The sequence below is a fragment of the Microplitis demolitor genome, chromosome 8 (assembly GCF_026212275.2).
Source record: "Microplitis demolitor isolate Queensland-Clemson2020A chromosome 8, iyMicDemo2.1a, whole genome shotgun sequence".
NCBI lineage: Eukaryota > Metazoa > Arthropoda > Insecta > Hymenoptera > Braconidae > Microplitis > Microplitis demolitor.
Window position 1 is genome coordinate 8,071,634 of NC_068552.1, and position 24,908 is coordinate 8,096,541.

The 24,908-nt window shown below is 30.4% G+C and overlaps 1 protein-coding gene across 2 annotated transcripts in view; it reads left to right on the forward strand.

Moving 5' to 3' along the window:
- Positions 1–24,908, forward strand: part of LOC103577995 (cubilin-like) — a 318,246-nt gene that overhangs the window by 68,762 nt on the left and 224,576 nt on the right. For both annotated transcript variants that reach the window (XM_053741631.1, XM_053741632.1), the window contains exons 15-18: positions 7,255–7,733; positions 7,838–8,176; positions 8,275–9,155; positions 9,215–9,743. In XM_053741631.1, coding sequence (XP_053597606.1) covers positions 7,255–7,733; positions 7,838–8,176; positions 8,275–9,155; positions 9,215–9,743 — 2,228 coding nt within the window. The remainder of the gene's footprint in view (positions 1–7,254; positions 7,734–7,837; positions 8,177–8,274; positions 9,156–9,214; positions 9,744–24,908) is intronic.

The following is a 24,908-nucleotide window of genomic DNA, read 5'->3' on the forward strand; positions in this document are numbered from 1 at the left end:
TAAGAGGGAAAGTACTGTAGCGACCACGTCACTACTTATATTATTTGATATTCATAATTTCGGACAAGTCCGTCAACCATCGATCGTCGTCGATCGCCGAATACTTTCCCCCACGCGGATACGATATTCAGTAGCAACAGTTTACACAAGCACACAGTACAGTACACGTGTACAATAGAGAGATACACGGCAACTAGCTAACACATGTCTAATGCGACCAGCATTATTTTGAATTATATAATTTATTAAATAAAACTAATTATTTATTGCTCTGTTAATATAATCAATTGGAGTCACATAATTTATTTATCATAGTGATTACGTTCAAAGAAACACATCCCAGTCACTATATATATATATATATATATATGGTCACAGCACCAATTTAATATAGTGGAAACCTAAAACATGCAAACCTTCTCAATAAGACAATTTATAGATAAATTGAGAAAAATATAGATAGCCCGAACTGGGAATTGAACCCAGCCCATGTCGGTATCGCGCCGAGTGCTCTACCAGTTGAGCTATCCGGCACTATACTATATTCCGTTCAATTTGATCTATAACTTATTGAGCCATACCGTCTATCGTACGGTATTACACCAATTTAATATAGTGAAAACCTAAAACATGCAAACCTTCTCAATAAGACAATTTATAGATAAATTGAGAAAAATATAGATAGCCCGAACTGGGAATTGAACCCAGACCATGTCGGTATCGTGCCGAGTGCTCTACCAGTTGAGCTATCCGGCACTATACTATATTCCGTTCAATTTGATCTATAACTTATTGAGCCACACCGTCCATCGTACGGTATTACACGAATTTAATATAGTGGAAACCTAAAACCTAAAATATATATATGTATATATATATATATATATATATATATATATATATTTATACATATATATATACATATATATATATATATATATATATATATATATGTATATATATATATGGGGCGTTCCACGCCAAATCGGACACCATTTAGCTTTTGCATCTCGAAATTTTTTCAAACTTTTTTATCTTTCAGTATAGGTTGAAAGAGGCCCTCATGATATTTTTCAAATTTTTTCCTCCAACGGTTTTCGAAATATCAAATTTTGAAATATATAGAGATTTTTTTTTTTCAAATGCCTACAACTTCGCGAAAAGTGGTTTAAATAAAATTTTCATCGAGACAAAATATGTGTGTTTTTAGACATCTTTTTAGTAAAGAATAAAAAAAAAATTTTTTGAACCACGCTACTATTGAAATTTTAAATATAAATTATCGATTTACAAAAAAAAACGTACTGATCGATTTTCGTCATAATTTTTCACAGCAAACTGTCACCTTTTCTACAACTTGTTCAACGATGCCCATAATGAGATAACGATGGAATCTATTTTTCTTCGATTTTTTAAATTTCATACTCCAGTTCTTTGTAAAGAAAAATGTATAAAAAAATATCATGTTTAGGATTTACTATTAATAATTATCTGACACACAATTATCATCAAAATTTTCAAATTTTATTTCCACAGAAAAATCATTATTAATTCTTATCTATTTCCTTACACGTTCAATAATTTTTAATGAGTAGTAGTAGTAGTCAGGAAAATCGTCCAACCACGATGGTTGCTGCGAGCCAAGAGTACGAGCACTCGTCGTCTCTGGGCCTTGTACCCCTCTTCACTCAGGCTCACCGACCCCCAAAACCAAACGTCGAAGAACTCGACCACACCGACCCAGGTGCATAAGTGGCTATAATGACTTCCCGATTGGCAGTTGTTAAGGAAAGAGGCTGGATCTTTTGGCGTGAATCGAAATTAAATTCAAACGGAATGCTAAAACATTCCACCCCGTTACTAGCTGGAATTACAACTAACTAACTATAGGTACTTTTGAAGAATATCAAATACCCTATAATTTGCGACCAAATCCGCGTCGATATCATAAAACGCAGCTGAGTTTTAGAAAGTTAAAAAAAAGTAATTTAATTTAAGTGTATTTTAAATGGGAAAACTTGGAAAGCAAATGGAAAGTACTCAGGATTGAAATTAAGAGCTCAAACTGGGCCGGAATTTTAGTTTCAGAATGAAAAACAATATTTTGCTTGATGAGCAACAAAAAAAATACTTTCGCCGGAAACGAAGCACCCTAATATATATGTATATATATATATAAACTTGTAATTAATAGTTTTTTTAATGATTATAAGAGCTTGCCATCGAAATGAAAATAAGTAGAAAACAATGCAGAATTTTGAAAAACTTTATTCACGATAATTTTTGCGGAATAAATTACCTACAAAAAAGTTCAATGATATTTTGTGATAAGACTGATAGTTTCACCGGAAAAGTAAAAATACCTCAAAATTCACTATAAATTTGATTTTAAGCTCAGATAACTTTGAGCAGTTGGATTTATCAAAAAATGATAAGAAATTTTGTTTGTAGAGCGTTCAATTTCCTTCAAACTATTTATCGTACATTAAAATCTGTTTGTTTGTCAGTTAGATAATTCTAAAAAAAAAAAAAAAAAAAAATTCCCGCATTATTTAAATGGAAAATAGAAAAATGGATTGGGGTGGACCTTAATATTAATATTAAGAGCTCGAATTTGTACAAAAATTTTTATTTTCAGATATACTTTCAATTTTTGGATACTAAAAAAAAAAAAAAAAAAAATTTTTTTTTTTTAAACACCCTAATATATATTTGACTACGTCAAAAAAATCCACTATTTTTTTCGATACTGCGAAAATATTATTCCTGATGACCAAAAAAATATTATTGTGCAAGTTTGAGCCCTTAACAATGATATAAAGAGGTGTAGTTATCACGTCGCAATTGACAACTCGAAACTTGTCGCGCGTAGGTCTGACCCATTGAATTACCGGGTATCTATTCAATTTCTCATTGAATGTTTAATTTAATTGTGTTTGATATTTAATGTTAACATTTCATCTTAACATTAAATAAGAATAGCGTAAGTGAGAGTCAATATTTAATTGTGGCTTATATTACATTGATATTCACTTGATTCAACGGATCTATTCATTTCGCATGAAATATTTGATTTATTTTTGTTTAATATTCTATATTAATATTGCATATTAATATCTAATAACAATAGCATAAATAATATTTAATAATTAATATTTATTTGCGTTTCATTTATATCGATTTGCCTTAAATTGACCGAATTTCACATCTAATTTCAGTAAACCAATGGCCTTGTCATCAGCAATAGTCGACCAATACCACTAGATCAGATTTCAAATCCAACTTCATTCAAATAATAGCTTTATCGCAATCAATCATCTATCAATATCAATTGTTTAGATCTCAATCAAACTTACATTCAAACCATAGCATTGTCTCTGGACAATTCAATCAGGGATTTAACCTCTCTTGATTATCTATCGTTATTTGTATTCAATGATATAAACACTTGACAACACATGTGCTAACAATCGAAATCACCCGAATCATTATTCGTTTGATAGTACCACGTACTACCTAATTGTCCACCAGTGGGCAATTAGGCTCTCACTTATCTTTTACACATACCTGTATATCATCTCACGATTATCACAATCAAATCTCGAGTAAGTACGACGATCCAGCATTTAGTAATATTTATCCGTATATGTTCTCACGTATACAGCATACACTTTTAACCCCCCCCCCACACACACACATACATCCATACATTCAATGTCTTGGGCCAATTAATCAACGAGTTACTATCATTATATTCATTATCATTATCTCAATTTTCTTACTCTTTCTCATTGTACTTCTTCAAAGGGATTTATGCCATAGTGCTTTTCCTATTTGTCACGTAACGATTAAAATTATTTGATTTCATTTAGTTTTAAGTTAATTATTTTAATTATAAATTTAAATTTGAATCGTTACGCGGGCATTCCGCCATTTCGCCGATGAGACGGCAGTCCGTACACGGTGCTCGCGCATGCGCGAAGGGTATGAAAGAGCACATGTGTGATTTAGTTTTATTTTTATAATTTATGATTTAAAACACGAACGCGTGATTTCTGTTTATTTTAAGTATTTATTTATAATTTTGAATTAGTTGGGATGCATAATCCAGCGTTATTTTATGCCCCAACAATTGTCAACATATTACCATTTGTTTAAACTTGTCATCCAACTGAGGACGTCAAGTGATGTTTATTATTCGGCCTATTATTATTTAATTTATTATACGAGACAAAAGATATAGATGAATAGTTCATATATTTAATTAATTAATTATGTATCATTCAGTTGTCTGCGTATTTATGTTTTATATTTTATATTTATTTAATTTAAGTAAGGCCCAGGGCTGACAAATGTAATTATAATAAAAATTAAGGGGACACTAGTGTCATGTGTGCGACGACCAACAGGTGGAGGTTGAGACAATTAAATTAGAAAGATACGGACAAGCGTTGTGTACGGACGTGATTTTTTTGTTGCAATAAAGTTTCTATTTTTTTTCTTTGGTTAAAATAAGTAAAGTTCACTGGGTGAATTAATTTGAGTACTAAATATTGTTATTCTAGCATTACAATATTGATTATTATTTTGGCTGATTATTGCTGATTTTGAGTAAGTACTTTGTATCTATTTCGCTGGATAATATACTTTCACGTGCTAGCCTCCCCCGGTAGTTGTTGGTCGCCGCGGAGAAAATTACTTATCTGCAGTTATTACTTATTTACTGAATGATACACGAGAGAATTATTATTAATTATCATTAAATATTATTTCGTATGTTGGTGAAACTATTTGGTAATTAAATATATATATATATATATATATATATATATATATATATATATATATATATATATATATATATATATATATATATATATATATATTGATAAAGCGTGCGCAACGGCGTAAAGCGTTGCCGGTACGCACTTATATATTGTCATCCCACCGAGAGAATGCACCTCGGGTGTCGTCGGTTTTTACTCCCACCCTAGATGTTTTATATGCTAAATGTTCTCCTACCTTTCTGTGCGCATGCGCAGTTCATAAATGTTTGGTAGTGGGGGCAATTTCCGAGGTCTATTCTCTTACTGGGACTACAATATATATATATTAGTAGTATATATAGCTATGCAACTCACGCGGTACTTAAAAATTCCTCAAGCACTGATGTCAGCACTCGGATGAAAAATTCCCGAGTTAATATAATTATTATTTTTCTATTTTTATTTAGAATATCTGTATAATATTATCAATTATTATTCACGTTAATTATTATTTAAGATAATTGCATAGCATTATAATTATTTTATTTTGATTATATATACCCCAGCGGTAAAAATTATTAACGAGATTTTATGCAAAAATTATTATTTAACTTTATATGTTATATATTTATAATTTGGTAGTACCGAGAAATTTATCCTTTTGAGTGTGAGTGAGGAAAAATTCCGTGTCTTTCTCTCTCTCAAGCGTGTTGAGAGATAAAATAAAGTAAGATTATTATTATTATTTTTATTGTTGTCTGGAAAAATTTGAGTGAAGATAATTGGTTTCTTTTTATTTAATATTAAAATTACTAGTGTTAATTAAATTAAATTATATATATCTTGGGTTGAATTTATATAACGTTATTATTTTTTTATAACCACCGAGTGTTAGTGTTGTGGTTAATTTAACAAAAATTATTTATTGTAAAGTATTATTAATTATATTGAGTACTGTTTCAATTAAAATACGGAAACCAACAGCTGTCGGGGAAAATTTAATATTTATTTTCCTGGATCTCTTCCCTATTGCTTTATTTAATTTTTCTGATTTATTTATTATCTGGTAATGTAATTATTTATTATATATTTACTATTTTTCTTTTTCTTATTATTATTCATTTATTTTATTTTCCTCAATTGTTTGTCCGCTTTGTCGTGTGTCACTTGCTCGGATTTTCCTTGCAGATTTTCCCCCTGAATTAAATTTTGTCCGTTTTGGGATAAACGGTCTGGCGCCTGCGTGCACTAACCCAGCCTGAGGAGCTGGTTCAGGCACTCCAAGAGTTCATTATTTATAATTTCATTATTGTTTATAACTTATTATTTATTTTAATTTGGAGGAAACATTTAAAATCATTTATTTATTACTATTTATTATTTTTATTTTCACACGTAGGTGACCGCATACGGTTTACCGGTTAATCCGCGTCTCCGTCGCGGATATTAATTACGGTATACGTTATATATTTTTTTGGGTAAAAATATATTCTTCATTTTGTCATACCCTAAACCACGAGTTTCATTGAATGTATACCTATCTAATCCTATCCATCCTTATGCTTTAATCAATTTAGATGATTCATTTAATTTAATTTAATTTACAGGTAAATTTAGATTTTTTAATTATAAATAAATAATAATAAACAAAGAGAACATTTTCATGCTAACCATAACTTTTGTTTTATCAACTACTTCATTATGCCACCAAAGGCATTTTTCATAATTTTTTACGTCGAAAATGATGCCGTTGGTTGCATTTAATTATTTAATCTGTAAGTATGCGAAACTGGAAAACACCCCTTTGGAGCCTAAACGTTGAGGGCTGGTTTCACCCCTTAGATATGTTTTTCCGAAGCTAAAAAAAAGTACGTGTCCCTTCCTGATCAGGATGAATGTCGGAAAGATATCTTTTTGATATCAGAAAGATAACACAATTTATTTAGATAAATTTATGTTATTAATAAGATGACTTTCTGACATTTATGTTGAGCGGGTTAGATTTCGACAGAGGATATAACATCTCAGTCTCAACAAAATCAAAGAGGAACGCAAAAAACTTTAAGTCGCTCAACGAGTTCCTATAATATTTAATAAATGGAGCTTAGTCAAAAATTTTAAGACGCGTGGTGAACTTTCATTATAACACGTACATTTCGGACAGCCAGTGGAAAACGAGGAAATCTACTTTAACTCTACTCAACTTCTGTGCACAGGTCGTTGAACAACTGTGTAGGGTTCGCAACGCAGACTTCATAAGTCGAGTAAATCAGGCCTGCGTTGAATAGATAATTTTTTATCACCATTACATTCTAAGAGTTTCTACAAAATTAAGGTGTCTAGCAAATAGCATAATAACTTTTATCTTCTCAATATCTTTAAAAAATCTTGAGAATTGCTATAAATAGTTATTGATAAAAATAGCTACAAATAAGCCAAATCCATAGGAGAAAATTTTAAAAGAAAATAATTATTACTTTGTTTTTAGATATTGCGGTGACAAATTACCGCCAATAGTAACATCTCAAGGTCCAACATTAACATTGGTATTTAATTCCGATAGCACAATTACTTCTGAAGGATTTGTCGTTAATTATTTGTTTATTGATGCTTCCAAAGTCTGTGGAGGTCATTATTATAGTCCTAGAGGGGTTATAAAAAGTCCTGATTATCCAAATTACTATCCTTCAAATCGTAATTGCATATGGATTATTGAAACCCAAAACAAATATCAGATAGAATTAAAAATTATACAATTTCAAGTAGAAGACCATAACTATTGCTCATATGATTATTTAGAAATTAGAAATGGTGGTTATGATACTTCACCTTTGATTGGAAAATTTTGTGGTGATCAGATACCACGTCAAATAATGAGTTTTACCAATCAAATCTATCTTAAATTTGTTTCTGACGGCTCGAGAGGTGATAAAGGTTTCGAAATTGAATGGGACAGTATGACTTACGGTAAATATTTATTCAAATTTAATATTATTTACAAATCGAATTATAATGCACACTTTATAAAAAAAATATATTACTAAATGATAGTAACAATTTATAAAATATAGGGTGTGGTGGCACATTAACAACAGCTACTGGTGATATTATTTCACCAAATTATCCTCACGTGTATTCACGATCATCAGATTGTACATGGAAAATTGCAGTATCAGCTGGCAGTCGGGTTCAAATAATTATTGTTGATCTTGATTTAGAAGAACATATTCGATGTAATTTTGATTATCTTGAAATCTACGAGGGTATGAATGGAATACGTAGAAATGTGAATCGTTTTTGTGGAACAACTTATTCCCCTTCTATTGAATTAAACAGTAATTTAGTTACTGTACGCTTTCGAAGTGATTTTACAAATTCAGGACGTGGATTTTTTATCAAGTATAATACACGTAAGAAAAATAAACTACATCATAAAATAAAAAAATTAAAAGTTAATATTTAACAATAAAATCAGAAGGCAATTTGAATTTTTGATATTTTTACTTAGTTTGTGTCAACCAACTTCGTGGTTTTAATGGAGTCATAGAATCACCCAATTTCCCCGAAAAATATTCGTCATCTGTTAATTGTAGTTGGATAATTAATGCACCAATTGGCAATAAAATTAATATAACATTCTCGCATTTTGATCTTGAAACAAGCTCTGAAGATGGTTGTAAATATGATTATTTGTCCATAAGAGAGGGTACTGAAGATCAGTTTAATACAGAATTAGGAAAATATTGTGGTAATAAGGTGCCATCAAAATTATCATCTACTGAAAATCAAGTATCAATTATTTTTATAACCGATGAATATTACACATATGGTGGATTTAGATTAGAGTGGATAATCCATGGTTGTGGAGGTCATTTAACTAAGCCAGAAGGAGAATTTACATCACCTGGTTTTCCATCACATTATCCAGTTAATATAGAATGTGAATGGTTAATTGAAGTTGAGTATGGTAGCAGTGTTGAAATATTTTTCGCTGAAGTCAATACTGAAAAATCAGCAAGTTGTTACTATGATAAAATTGAAATTTATGGTGGTGAAGATGCAAATGCACCAAAACTAGCTGAATTTTGTCATTCAAAAGAACCAATTAATTACACGAGCCCAACAAATAAAATGTTTATTAAATTTAAATCTGATCCATCGTATACCGGACGAGGGTTTTCAGCTAGTTATAAATCTGTTTTATTAACTTGCGGTGGAGTATTTCACGTTGATCAAGGAATTATCCATTCAGCTAACTATCCGATGAACTATCCTCATAATCAAAATTGCGAATGGTCAATTTCTGTTGATCAAAATCATGCAATTAATTTAACATTTACTGATTTCGATATTGAAGATACAACTAATTGTACTGATGATTACGTGAAGGTAATTACAAGTAAAAATTATTAATAATTATGTAATTGAAATGTATATTTTATCCTTAGGTATTTGATGGTTCAACAAAAGAACATGAAGAATTAGGAATATTTTGTAGAAATGAAATACCGCCATCAATAATTTCTTCAGGCAATAAAATGTTAGTAGTAATGAGAACTGACAGTTTAATATCAGCAAAAGGTTTTCAAGCACAATTCGATCGCATATGTGGAGCTAAAATCGTGACAGATGAAACGGGAGTTTTGTCCACAGTGTCTAATTTACATTTACGTCAAACAGAGGGTACCAATTGTACTTGGATAATTGAGGCGTCTGATCCAGCTGATCATATTACGCTCACTATTTTTCATATAGATTTAACTAATTCATGGATGAACACGGGGGATGAATCGTGTGAAGAACATTATTTGAGAGTTTACGAAGGTGAAGGTATAAGTGGGCCACTTCGAGGGTCATGGTGTAGTAGTAAAGCACCAGCACCAATTATCAGTAATGGAAATGTTTTGACAGTACATTTAGTTTCATCATTTGCCAGTGATGATATGTTTCAAGCAACTTATTCTGTTTTAAATTCTGGTAATTTGAATGAATGTAATAACGTATAACGTATAACATATGAAAATCTATAGTTACGTATATTAATTTTTTTATTTTTAAAATAAGTAGAATTTCTCTAACTCATAACAGCGGCAGACAAAAAAAAAGTTGTCTGTACACCGGGCGCCACCTATCTACGGGCATGTTTTTCGACCCGTTGAATACGAATTTCAAGTCAGTTTAGGCCGTCTAGCCTTCAATTTTGAGTAAATTGCAAAAAAAACCCAAAAAATAGCAAAAATTCGATGTTTTGACAAGAAAAAAAATTTGAGATATAAGGCAAGCATAATTTTCATATGTTTTGATCTATTAAATACAAATTTCGATCGTACTTTGATCATAAGCTTTTTTGATTGTAAAATAATTGTAAAATATCCTTAAAAATTGCAAAAATCGTGAAAAATTGGGATTATCTTGGTATAAAAAATTTTGTGGACCCGGATTAACGAAGATTTTCATGTAATTTAATATGCTTGATCTGATTCTGCAATAAATTTGGCCCATAGTCCCCTCAAACATTCATAAAACTGCAAAAAATCAATAAAATAGCAGAACATTGCTGCTGAAAAATTGGAAAAAAAATATTTAAACACAATTAAATAAGTTTCTTGTATTGTTTATTAACAATATACAAGATTAAAATCCGGAAATTTTATTTTCAAATTATCTACGGATTGGATTTCTCTTTCGTTTGTTATTTTCTTTTGATATATCTCTTTTAAGTGTCCAGCTATAGTCTGCCATCATGTTGATATTCCAATTTCCTTGATATGTAGTCTCCATTTTACTTGTGTCTTGATGAAAACCTTCTCCCTGTTCTTCACTGTACTCCTAAAGATTCTTAGAAACGTGGTCGGTGTGAGAATCTAAGAAGTGTTATTTTAGATTCATTAAGCATCCTAAATTTTTGAAATTTGTCACTAATTCTTCGACTATTGTCCTGTAATTTTCTCTTTTATTATTTCCTAAACAGTGATGACACACATTTTTGAAACTTAACCACGCTGCTCTCTCCGTATCATTCATTTTACCTATAAAATTAACATACTGAAATAGAGTTCTAATTTAGGGTCCATTAAACATTCCCTCTTTTAATTAGCCATCACTTGTCGCCGGAAACTTTTCTCTTAAGTACTGAAAACAATCATCATTGTTGTCCAAAGCTTTGACATATCGTTTTATAAAGCCTAGTTTGATGTGAAGTGGCAGTAGCAGATAGTTTGAAGGCTTAATTAACGGTGTTCGTATTACATTATGAGTACCGAAATTTAATTGCACTCTCTTAGGCCATTCTTTTTTCACATAGTGATTCTTTCTGGCTCTGCTATCCCACAAACATAGATAGCCAGGATATCTTGTGAATCCTGATCGTTGGCCTAAAAGAAGTGTTGGGATTTTGAGATCCCCGCATATTTGCCATTGGTGTTCTGAATACTTTATCTTATCTAATACAATTCCCAAATTTTCATAGGTCGCTTTAAGCTTTGTCGAATGGGCTATTGGAATTGGCACTAATATGCTTCCAATGTGAAGCAAGACAGCTTTGAGACTTCTAGTTGATGAATCTATAAAGAGTCTTCTCTCATCGTCTTTATAGATATTAGGTTTTAATTCATTAACCAAGCCTTTAACATTGGAACTGTACACCTTAAGCAAATTTAAATCTCGTATGAGATCATTTAGTTCTTTTCGACTAAATGTTTCAGGGTCTTTCGTTGTCCCGTCTGGCATGAAATCCTCATCTTCGGGATTTTCATCTTCAGAAGCTTCTTCTTTCTCTTCTTTCTCCATTGGCACTTCTTCTTTTTCTACTTCCATCTCTTCAAGAGCATCGGTCTCATCAACAATAACTGTTTTCTGTGGCTTAGCAGCTGATGAACTATTGGCGTACTGTATTTTATTTCTATTCGACGAAGTAAAACCGACAATTTCAGTCATACAGAAGTTACAGCTATGCGAACTAGTTGGTGAAGTCCAGATCATGGGAATTGTAAATTTCAAGTTTTCTCTGATTTTGGTTCTTTCCCATCGTGTCAGCATAATATTATATTGACCACAAACAAAGTGTAGGACCCAGGTAGAATCCAAATTTGTAATTTGAATGCAAAAGCATTCTTCATAATTTCGTTTTAATCTATCTGAAAATGTTCTGCAGTTTTTTACAGGCTCAAACTACCCACAAACGTAACAAAACAGATCAAGACTCTTATTTCATAGATGGGAATTGCTTCCAGTAATAGTATACTCTCCAGTAGCCAAGTTTCTCACTACTGAAGAGCTGCAGTCACTGGATGTCAACGTCTGCGGAGCTGCTTTCTCACCCTGCCCAGACGCCGATATTGGGTTTCCGAATCCCTGCATCGTAAAGTACTCATCACTTGTACCTGCCATGACGGCACATACGCCGTTAACCCAGGGACTGACAGATGGTTCTGTTGACCACCGTCACCCCGAGGAGGTGCCCCGGTTGCAAGTACTAGCGATAATGCAATAAAATGAAGTCTGCACATCGAAGATGTTTTATGAATGTTTGAGGGGACTATGGGCCAAATTTATTGCAGAATCAGATCAAGTAAATTAAACGACATGAAAATCGTCGTCAATCCGGGTCCACAAAATTTTTTGTACCAAGATAATCCCAATTTTTCACGATTTTTGCAATTTTTAAAGATATTTTACAATTTTTTTACAATCAAAAAAGCTTATGATCAAAGTACGATCGAAATTTGTATTTAATAGATCAAAACATATGAAAATTATGCTTGCCTTATATCTCAAATTTTTTTTCTTGCCAAAACATCTAATTCTTGCTTTTTTTTTTTGGTTTTTTTGCAATTTACTCAAAATTGAAAGCTAGACAGCCTAAACTGACTCAAAATTCGTATTCAGCGGTTCGAAAAACATGCCCGTAATTAGGTGGTGCCCAGTATACATACAACTTTTTTTTTGTGTGCTGGTGTAATCTAAAAATTTTATTGACTTGACTCATAAGAGTTTGTAACAGGGTATATTTCAACCATGCCAAGTTCGGCCCTTTTAATCATTGCTGTTAATAAGGGTGCCACTGAAAGATAAGTATCGGCTTTCCAAAATCGGAGATGTCAAATAAAATTTCAGGCTCGTTGAATTTATAAGAGTGAGGATAATTGAGGGATTAAATTTATTGTACACACCAATTTTTAATTACAATTTTATCAAAAATTTTTTCTATCAAATAACAGTTTTGCCCACCGGGCTCTTATCTTACTTATAATTAACTTATTATATTACTGTCCACCGGACTTTTTATTCTTACAACTTAACTAGTCCCCTGGATGTTTACAATAAATTGGCCACCGGTCTGATCCCCTGGATCTTTATTTAAAATCGAGTCCCCTAGACTTTTCTAATTAATTGGCCACCTGTCTGATCCCCTGGATCAATTACTTTTACAGCAAATTTAAATGAAATGGCAACTTGCCTGATCCCTTGGATCATTATTAAATTCAATTCCCCGGGAAATATTTTATCTCGCACACACACCCACACACACACTAAAATTTATAAATTTACTGACTCTACAAATCTACTTTTTGTTTATAATAATTCACTTACCGACATGACAAATTTTTTTTCTACAATTTTTCAACCACCAACTTTTTGAAAAAAGAGATTTTGTTGGTGTTGAAATTACGCCGCACACTCGCGCTATCTCTCTCTCTACTTCACGCGTTTCAGTCTGTCTCTCTTTACTTCGCCTACTCGTTGTCTTCGTATATTAATTTATAACTTGTAACAATTTACAATTTTAACTGATATCAATTTATTATTAACTTTAATGAATTAATTATCAATTTCATCACTAGATTCACAGCACTTGACTTCTTATTCCATTTTTAATTTATCAGTTTTATAATTATGGTATCTTAATTAATAAAATTTTTCCTTAGATTAATTTCTTAATGAAGAGGGATAATGAAGTAGGCTGAAATAATGTATCGATAAAATTTTAATTTCATTTTCGTTTATCAAGCACCTTGCTTTAATTTTATTTTACCTTTATTACAATAATTATTTTTCTTACCCAAGTAATATTCTTATGACAAACTAAAATCCTTACGACTAACTAATGTGTTCCCTGAATATTACTTATGACAAACTAATGCGTTCCCTGGACGTTTTCTTATGACAAAGTAATTTTTACTTCGTTTCCCAGACGGTTCCACACCCACACACCTACACTAAAATATCGTCCCCTAGACATTAAACCTTATAATTTTGTCCCCTGGACATTAACTTTAACCAAATTAATAAATCGTCCCCTGGACGTTAACCAACAATTGATTGTAAAACCATCTCCTGGATGTATATTTATTTAAAACTAATATGTCCACCGGACTTATTACAGACACAGTTAACTTTACTTAGAATTACATGACTCTACTTTACTCGATTTTATTCCATGACATCACTTTCTTTTACTCAAATACTAGAACTCTAATTTTCCAGCATAAAAATTTCAGTAATAAAATTTCAACAGTATTTAATAAAATTTCACTAAACTTAATTAATTCACTTATTGTTTATTAATTAATTAATTTTTGTTAATATATTGAATTAGTAATTGATTCAATTTCCCACTGATAAATCTCATTCACATGTGCTTCCAAAATTTATATATTTATTTTACTCAATTTTTACTGGTAATTTTCATTAACACATATTTCAAGACTCATAGTCAATTTACTTTTATTCAATTTACGATTGACAAAATAATCCGTTAGTAAATTTACTCGACAACAATTTTTATCGTAATTTACTAGCGTCTTCAAAACTCAGGCTTAGTTGATTTAAAAATTTTTATTGAAATTATTTATGATTAAATTTACGACTAGAATTACGTTTGAAATCGACTAAAATATTCGGCCAGTGAGTTGGCGTCACGAGGCCTGAATTTAAGATTTTACAACCCGGAAAATTAGTCTTAAGCGGCCAGCAAGCCTGGGATAATTTTATAATTATAGTGACTTCAATTTCAATTATTTACTGGACCATTTACGCGGAAATTTATTTTATTTCGGCCGAGAGGCTTTGGATAGAATAATTTTAGAGTGCAGACAAAATGGCGAATATTCGTGGCAAGAGATTCGACGGAAAGTTCGAGAATACGGGACGCGTGATTGAATCGGCCGACGGGCTTTGAACTACCAATTCAATTTCACGAAACTAGCAGAAAGATATTAAGTAAATTAATTTAAATTAATTCGACCCTCTAATAATTAAAGAAGAGGCTTTAATTAATTATAAATTTTACCTCTAGATAACTTAGCAACCAATGGCAGGATCATAGCTGAGGTCCGGTTGTTCTGCTTCTCTCACAATAAACTGGGCTTTCCCTTGGTTTCGCCTCTAGAATATCTCACTCGTACTATCTCGCCATCAATGAATTTTAACAATTGATAACCTTAATTATATTGTGTCTTGCCGCTGTCGTCGTCTAAACAACTCTGCCTGATTTCACGTTCCGCAGTCCCTCATATAATGTTACTTTCGGTTCACTTCCCCGGAAACCTATTCCCATTTTCTTAACTTAAGGAAATGACGAACGGACAGGTCTTAGTGATCCATGCGACACCCAGTGACTAGTCGCATCACTAATTTGCAACTTACGAGGTCGTTGGCCGGTTATCGGTGGGAAACAAAATTCAAATTCAAATCTATTAAATATCAAGGTTTATCAATTCACCCTGTTACTCAAACTTAAGAAATATATACATATCAGAGTGCGTTGTTTTGGAGCAACATTTTTTTTTTATTGCATGTGGTAAAAACCATAGCTCAACACAAAAAAACAATTTTTTTCGTGCAAGAAAAAAAATTCTATGTCGATTACAGACCTAGCTCATTGTTAAATTCGATTTTCCTATTTAAATAACACGGGAAAATTTTTTTTTTAGCTTTAAGTATTTTTAACTCTTCAACAAGTAAAGAAATTGAATCGACAAATACACATTTTTATAAGAAAGTGAACGCTCTACAAAAAAGATATCTTATCATTTTTTGATAAATACACCTGCTCAAAAGTTATTAGAGTTCGAAGGAAAGTTGGAGATCTTTTTACTTTTCCCGTGAAACTATCAGACTTATCACGAAATATTGTAAAGTCTTTTTCGTTAAAAACTTAATTCTAAATAAATTATTATCAGTAAAGTTTTTTTAAATTCCGCATTGTTTTCTAGTTATTTTCATTTTAATTTCGAGCTCGTGAAATTGATCAGAACCGCTTTTTTCAGTGCTTAAAATTAAGATAAAACTAACAAGAAAACAATGCGGAATTTGGAAAAACTTTACGAACAATAATTTGTAGAGAAAAAAACTGTCAACAAAAAAGGTTTCGTAACATTTTGTGATAAGTTTGATAGTTTCACTGGAAAAGTAAAAAGATCTCGAAATTTACTTCGAGCTCTAATAACTTTTGAACAGGTAGATTTATCGAAAAATAATAAGAGACTTTTTTTGTAGAGCGTTCAGTTTCCTACAAACTAAGTATTAGTCTATTCCCATGGAAAAATTTTCTGATCAAGCCTGATATGGCCATATTAAAAAATTTAATATATCCATATCTGACCTGCTATGATCTGATATGCCCATATATAATTTTTGATTTATTCTGACAATCTGATATGAAAATTAGCCATATCAAGCCATCTCCACTTGACATGTTCATATCAGCTTTATATGTTGATATCAGGTTTGATATGTCTTGATCTGACTTGATATGATTGTATATAATTTTTTTTATATGGTTTGATATGCCCTGATATAGGCACATATACTAGTTTTTTCGAATTTTTCATAAACATACGTTTGGTAAAATAATCTAGAAATGACCAGATAACGTAACATTGTTCGGAAAAACCGACTTTGCAATGATTAATAAAATCTTATGAAGTCTGTTAAATATTTTAATTTACCTAATTTATAAATGTGATAATGTATACACATTGTTGAAAAATCTTTCCAATAAGCTAACGAGACCAATTTTGAAATATCTGAGAGGATTTCAAATTTTTGTAATAAATTTGAATATAAAAAACTGAGATTTTAAATTGAAAAAAGTTTAATCAAGTTTAAAAATCTTTAACATCTTTTTTTTTTTTTTTACCAAAAGAAGTAGTTCTTGCCCCGTTACTGGTGGGTATACCATTATTGGTCCCGATACTCTATAAACAATAACATAATTGAATATAATACAAATAATCAAATCAATCATTTATCCGTTGTTTTTAATTTTCTTAGGTTCAATTTTATCAAAATAGATATAAACAACCTTACATTTCAAGTTTGTAATTTGGCAGAGTGGTTAATAGATCAGACTCTGAATCAGAAGTAGTCGGGTTCGAGCCCATGATCCAGCTGGATTTTTTTTTTTCATGAAAATAATTGCATATACAACTTTACAAAGTTATATATACAATTTTATAGAATTATCAATCAATTTAGTTCCCGAAATAACAATGTTAATCTCTCTATATATAGCCTGATATGTCCATATCAGAACATATCAAATCTTGTCTATACATATATTGTCTGATGTGGCCAATTCCCATATCAGGCCATATCAGAAAATTTGATCACGGGTTCAATCTTTGATTTGTTAACTAAAAATACTCACAGCTGAAAAAAAAATTTCTCCCGTGTTATTTAAATGGAAAAATCGAATTTTTCAATGAGCCAGGTCTGTAATTGACATAAAATTTTTTTTCTTGTGCGAAAATTTTTTTTTTGTGTTGAATTATGATGTTTTCCACATGCACACAAAAAAAAAACTGTTGTTCCGAAATGACGCACCCTTATACACATATATATATATATATATATATATATATATATATATATATATATATATATATATATATATATTAGGGTGAGTCAAAAAAATCAACTATTTTTTTTTTTTTTTTACAAATACGATCGAAAAATGGGTTGCGAGACACCTTAAAAAAATTATCATCAAATATAAGCTCTTAATTTTAATAGGAGGAACCTCCGTATCGCAGTTTTCTATTTTTTACTCAGTCCAATAGAAAAAAATACATACCTTATCATTAATTGATTGTACAAGAAAATGTTCCAGAAGGATTTTGTAGAAAATCGAATGTTCTGCAAAAAAGGTATCTTATATTTTTACGGTAAAGCTCATCATTCCAATGATATTGACGATTAAAGTTTAATCATTTTAAAACAAATTTCATTATAGTTTATGAATTTTATAACTCGACAATAACTGACTATTATAAAATACGCAATACAAATTTTTGTAGAAAATGAACTGCTCTATAAGAATGGTATCTTATATTTTGACGATTAAATTAGGCGTCAAAAGATATTCATCATCAAACTTTAATGTGTACTAATTTTAAAAGTTTTTGATAAGGTAATCAAAAAAATTTCTATGCAATTCATAAGCTTTGAGAACATTTATACGAATTTAAGTTTTTATCAGCTGCGAAACTTCAAAATATTTATCAAGTTTTCTTTTTTGTGTAAGTATCTTAGTCTACATTTAAAACAATAAATCGTGCATTATTTATGGCTTAGTTAATAATATGTTGATAAAAAAAGCAAAGCTTTCATTACAAATATATTATGATATATTTCAGTTTTGGAGAAAAAAAATGTCCAATTAATTATAGAAAAGTTTTTTATTTCAACTTTAAAATGAATTATTAATTTTCATCAATTTTTTATTATAAGTAGGATAATTTTTTCGATGCTCTTTAACAACTTGCCATCAGATATGAAATACAAAACAAAAATTCTCTATAGAAAAAATTTTTCCTAAGACAATATCTAGCTATAGTGGAAGAATTTTTAAAGCCGATTTGAAGACAATATTGAAAAAAAAATATATGTATATATATGTATATATATATATACATTAGTGTGCTTCGTTTCCGGTGAAAGTATTTTTTTTGTTGCTCATCAAGCAAAATATTGTTTTTCATTCTAAAACAAAAATTCCTGCCAAGTTTGAGCATTTAATTCCAATCCTAAATACTTTCCATTTGATTTCGAAGATTTCCCATTTAAAATACACGTAAATTAAATAACGTTTTTTTTTAACTTTCTAATACTCAGCTGCGTTTTATGATATCGGGGCGGTTTCGGTCGCAAATCGTAGGGCATTTGGTGTTCTTCAAAGATGCCCATAGTAACTTAGCTGTAATTCCAGCTATTTCACTAATGTCCGCTGAGGAAGTCTTTTTTCGTATCAAATTGACCTTTATTGCCTTGCAGAACGTAAACCAATAAATGCACACCAAAAATATGAACAAGAATTTTATAGGAAATTTTATTCCCTTTAAAAAAAGTCCTTTGAGTCAAGTCGCTAAAGTCCATAGTTTCCAAGTTATAGAAGTTTTAATAATTTAAAAATTATAATATTAAGAAAAAAAATGACAATTGCTATTTTATTTTTTAAATTATTACAATTTCTATAACTCGGAAACTATGGACTTTAGCGATTTAACTCAAAAGACTTTTTTTGAAGGGAATGAAATTTCCTATAAAATTCCCGTTTACATTTTTGGTGTGCGATCATTGGTTTACGTTCTGCAAGCCAATAAAGGTCACTTTGATACGAAAAATGACTTCCTCAGTGGACATCAGTGGAACAGCTGGAATTACAGCTAAGTTACTATGAGCACTTTTGAAGAACACTGAATGCCCTACAATTTGCGACCAAAACCGCGTCGATATCATAAAACGCAGCTGAGTATTAGGAAGTTAAAAAAAAAGTAATTTAATTTACGTGTATTTGAAATGGGAAAACTTTGAAATCAAATGGAAAGTATTTAGGATTGGAATTAAGAGCTCAAACTACGCAGGAATTTTTGTTTTAGCATAAAAAACAATATTTTGTTCGATGAGCAACAAAGAAAATACTTTCGCCGGAAACGAAGCACCCTAATATATATAAATATATATATATATATATATATATATGAAATTTTGTGACAAGTTTGATAGTTTTGCTGGAAAAGTAAAAAGATCTCAAAATTTATTATAAATTTGAGTACAAACTCAAATAACTTTTGAACGGCAATCTGAAAAAATAGACCGGAAAAAATAGACCCGGAAAAAATAGACCTGGAAAAAATAGACCCAGAAAAAATAGATCCGGAAAAAATAGATCCGGAAAAATAGACCTGCAAAAAAAAAGACCCGCAAAAAAACGATCCAGTAAAAATTGACTTCGGAAAAATATATTTTCAGAAAAAATAGACCCGGAAAAAATACATCCGGAAAAATAGACCCGGCAATTCAAGTTATCAGCTGACTACCGATTTCATCAGGAACTTCATACTCGGCCTTACGATTTGATAGTATCATGTCTTTCAATTCGGAATTCGGTAACTCGACCTTTGACCCGAAGACAAATCAGTCGCGGCAAAATACCCATGACAAAATACCCAATGCCGAAATACCCACAAACCAAAATACCCCCGACAAAACACACGCCACGCGGTGTGACGCTTTTTGGGACCAAGAAAATTCATCCCCAACAATTCATTCCGAAAATCAATTAAAAAACAGAAATAAGAAAGGAGAAAAATATCTCTTTGTTTTTTTTTTTTTCGTAAAAAAAGAGTATCTCAATCAGGGTCCCCAGGGGTGAAGCCTCGGTAGGGTTCAGGGAGTTAGTGCCACGTTCGACTTTTTTTTATATGTGGGTATATTATTTTAATTGCACACACACAAAATTCACGAAAACAGGCGCTATTTTCCATACTTTTTGCTGTGTGGGTATATTTTTGTAAATACCCTCACACAAAATTCGTGAAAAAAGGGCGCTATGTTTTACACCCTTTTCTGTGTGTGTACATTGATTTAATTGCACACACAAAATTCGTAAAAAAAGACAGTATTTTTCACACCTTTTTGTGTGTGGGTACATTTTTTAATTAGACACACATAAAATAAGTTAATTAAATAAACATTATCATTAATATATTATTCGTATAATAATAACTGTGTATTGATGTCACATTAAATGATTACCATGTATTATAATGTTAAAAAACTTGTTTGTTGGATAAAATAAAAATTTTTATGATAAGACTAAGTCAATGAATTTAATGAAGTTTAGATGGTATTAATGAAAAATATTGTTGCATTCAAGACTTTGTTCAAATTCATTAATTAAATTTGTTTTAAATGCATCATTGTAGGGTCTAATTTTTTGGGTCTATTTTTTCCGGGTCTATTTTTTCCGGGCGTATTTTTTCCAGGTCTATTTTTTTCGGTCTATTTTTTCCGGTCTATTTTTTCCAGGTCTATTTTTTCCGGGATTCCTTTTGAACAGATGATTTTATAAAAAAATGATGAGACTTTTTTTGTAGAGCATTCAATTCCTTTAAATATATGTCTACAGACTTTTCTTATGATGCATCTTTAGCTAGTTATAAACATCAAAAGACGCAACAAAACTTTTTCCAACGTTGCTATGGAAACTATTAAAGTGCGATGCGAAAGTCCAAAATATAGATATTAACAGCTTTAATTTTGACAGGCTAATTTCTATATCTGAATGAAATTTCCGAAACTCTTTCCGAAAAAAAAAATTTGTTTTTATTTTAAACAACCTACACGGAGGGAATTTTATTGTGAAAGTTATCATCGAGTTATAGTACAATTCTTAAACTAGATTTTTTAGTAATAAATATCATTTTAAATATTAAATAAACAATCTGAGTTGTAGTATTTACCAACTATATAATAAAATTTACAATTATTTATGATAATCTGAAATTATAACTTTTATTATCTTAAATAATTATGACTATTATCAACATCGTAATTTTTAAAAACGTGATGGTAATAACTACTTCCGGAACTAAGAAATAATTTAAATATCAGTGTTACAGGTTGAAGCTTGTTTACGTGTAATTTCATTTTATTTCACTGTTATGTATTAATTCCACACACAAACACACCAACGTATCACATACTTACGCGCCCATATGCGTGCACACAAGCGCACACATATGCACACACACCCGCAAGCACACACATACATACGCAGACGCGCACAAATACTTACGCACATGCACATATGTCATGATATCAGTTGTTGTATGGATGTTCAATATAGTAATGATAACCTTAATCCTGACAATAGTTCCTATAGGGGAATAGAAATAAATCTTACATCTCCATTGGAATCCTTTCTAAGTGCATATGGAAATAAGCTTTATATATTATTGTTACGGTTCCAATTTATTATGTAAACATTTCCATAATATCCATAAAATATTTCCATAAATTATGGTAATCGGTCCTGTCAGATAATGGTAAGCGTTACCATATATTATGGCAATGATTATCATCCTATAACAGGAACAATTACTATAATCCTAGGAACCATTTCAATATTGTATGAAATGATACTCTGAATATAGGTTAGAATTATTTCCATAATTTGTATCTGTGTTGTTCATATAATTGGTACTTCAAAAAAACCTGATGAAAAAAGATTTTGTCTAATATGATCAGATCCAAAAATTGGCCGGGTCTATTCATACATAACTTGATCTGTTTATATATGATCATATATGATCAGATCTATTTATACAGAATCATATATCATCATCTATACATAATTGGATCCAAAAATTGGCGAAATCTGATTATATATAATCATATATGATTGGATATAATCATGCATGAACAAATATTTTTAGAATTTCAATTAGAATATCTATAAATTATTAATTAAGTAATTTAATTAGGATTTATTGTCTTCATCAATATAAATCTCGGTTAAATTTAGATAAAAAAAAAATACCATCCGTTTACTACTACTTTACTACGAGGTCACCCGTCCAATTAAAGGCCTACGCCGATGTTGCTTAACTCTGGTGATCGCCAGATTGTAGTTTGATCCTCTAGTCTGTTATAAACTTACAATAAAGAAAAGTTTATGGTATTACTTAACTCAAATAGTGAAATTGATACATACCCTACGTAAATAATACAACTAATGGTGAATTTAATTTTCTACATTAATTACAATATAATTCATTAGATACATATAATCAAATCTATTTATTTATGAATTTATAAATATTCGTATATAAATCGATATTAATTAATACTTTTAAATTGCTGCCGAAACCTCTGAACATTTTTTAAACATTGCTCCGATGAAAAAAGTTTTTATCTAATCATATATGATTATATATGTTCATATATATGGCCATATACGATTATATATAATCATATATGGTCACATATATGAACATATATAGTTATATTTAATTAGACAAAAACTTTTTTCATGGGAAGTATGTTCCTACAAACATAGGAGCCATTTTCATGAAATATTGTAATCGTTACTGTAAATTTCTTTCCGTACATTATGAGAGGATCAAGAAACACGGTCGTGTTTTGCACCGAGTATACATTGAACAGTAAGAGGGTGCGAGAACACCGATTGGGTATTTATACCCGAACCGTCTATCAATTTGTTGATATGTGAATTTCTAAATCGAATTATAAAAAAGCCCATCGAATTTCGAGTTAAAATCACCTTCGATATATCATGTCAATAAATAATTTACTGTTGGTTGCAACTTCAATCGTAATATTTGGTCCAGTACTTAAAAAGCTATCCCCTGTAATGACATCTTATGCGCTAAATGCCGATAATTTTAAGACATTATAAATACTATTATCAACGCTTGTCCTCTATATTGTGAAAAGAGAGAAAAATAACTGTTAACATTTGATAAATGAAAAAAAAAACATGGTGGAATGAGTTTCTGAAATAGAAATCATCTATTTTCAATAAAGCAACCATACAAAAATAAAAATCTGTTTCTAATTTTTATTTTTTATGGTCATTTTCATAAATATATTGATAAACGTAAATGAATTTCATTCATAATTCATAATCTTCACGAAAATATCACTACAGTTTTTCAATAAAACCTTGATAACATACGAGATATTTTAATTGGTAGTTGAATTTAATTTGATTTTCTCATCAGTAAGAAAAAAAGACACAGATCTATTTAGGGAAACCGATTCTTTCCAAAAAAGATGGATTCTTAAATCGATACGAATCGAAATCTGAAAAATCAATACACAAAAAAATCGAGGTCTAAAACATCGTTTATCCAAAAATCGATTCTTTTCCGATTTGCTTCCCACGTTTATATTTTCAATACAAATATAAATCCAATCATCGAAACCAAAACGGATACCATAATAATCAATATTTTGTCGTTTTTGAATAATGGAAGTTGTTTTTACAATTAAATTTAAGTATCGGGCATAAATAAAGAAATTTATTTTGGTAACGTTAAAAACTTAAAGAAAGGAAAACATATAGTGAGTTTTTTAAGTAATTAAGTGGAAAATTTGGCGTGCTTGAAGAGCTCGAAAATGTATACACAACAATGTTTTCGAGCTCCTTAAGCGGGAAGTTTTAATGCTGACCCGCAGGGTCAACTGATAGACAGATTATTTTTCTAGTTATTAATTGTAGTTTTGAGTATCAATTATCCGGGAAAAAAAGATCAGATGTGATCAGACATGAACAGTTATGAGTCGTCAGGCCTGATCAGAGATGAAAAATGACTGGGCTTGATCAGACAAAAATAATAGATAAAAAATGGTCCTCTATAATTATATTTAGTTATGTATAGCTATATATAATTATTTATGTATAATTATTTCTATAAAATGTTATGCCTTGGGAGAAAGGTTCAATTTCTTTTTAAAATAACTTGCACAAATTTTAATGTCTAAATTATAGTCACTTTTAATTGTTTATTTTATAACGTAAAGTTGCACTTCAACTTGAAAACTTATTAGTATCTGTTAAGTTTTAATTAAATTGATGGTAATTATTCTGGGCTTAATTTTCTAACATAATATTAAAATAAGATCTTTAATTACAATTCTATAATTAATTCTTAGCGGTTTTCTGTAACTAGAAATGCATAACACTTCGTAGTATATTCTATGAGTTTCATTCAGTAACTGACTAAAAAGGTGTTACAGTAAGTACATTGCAATTTTAAGTATCATTACGCCATGGGAATAAACTGGTAATGTGGTGTGCTCTGCCCAGACGCTGGCGTATGAACATCACCG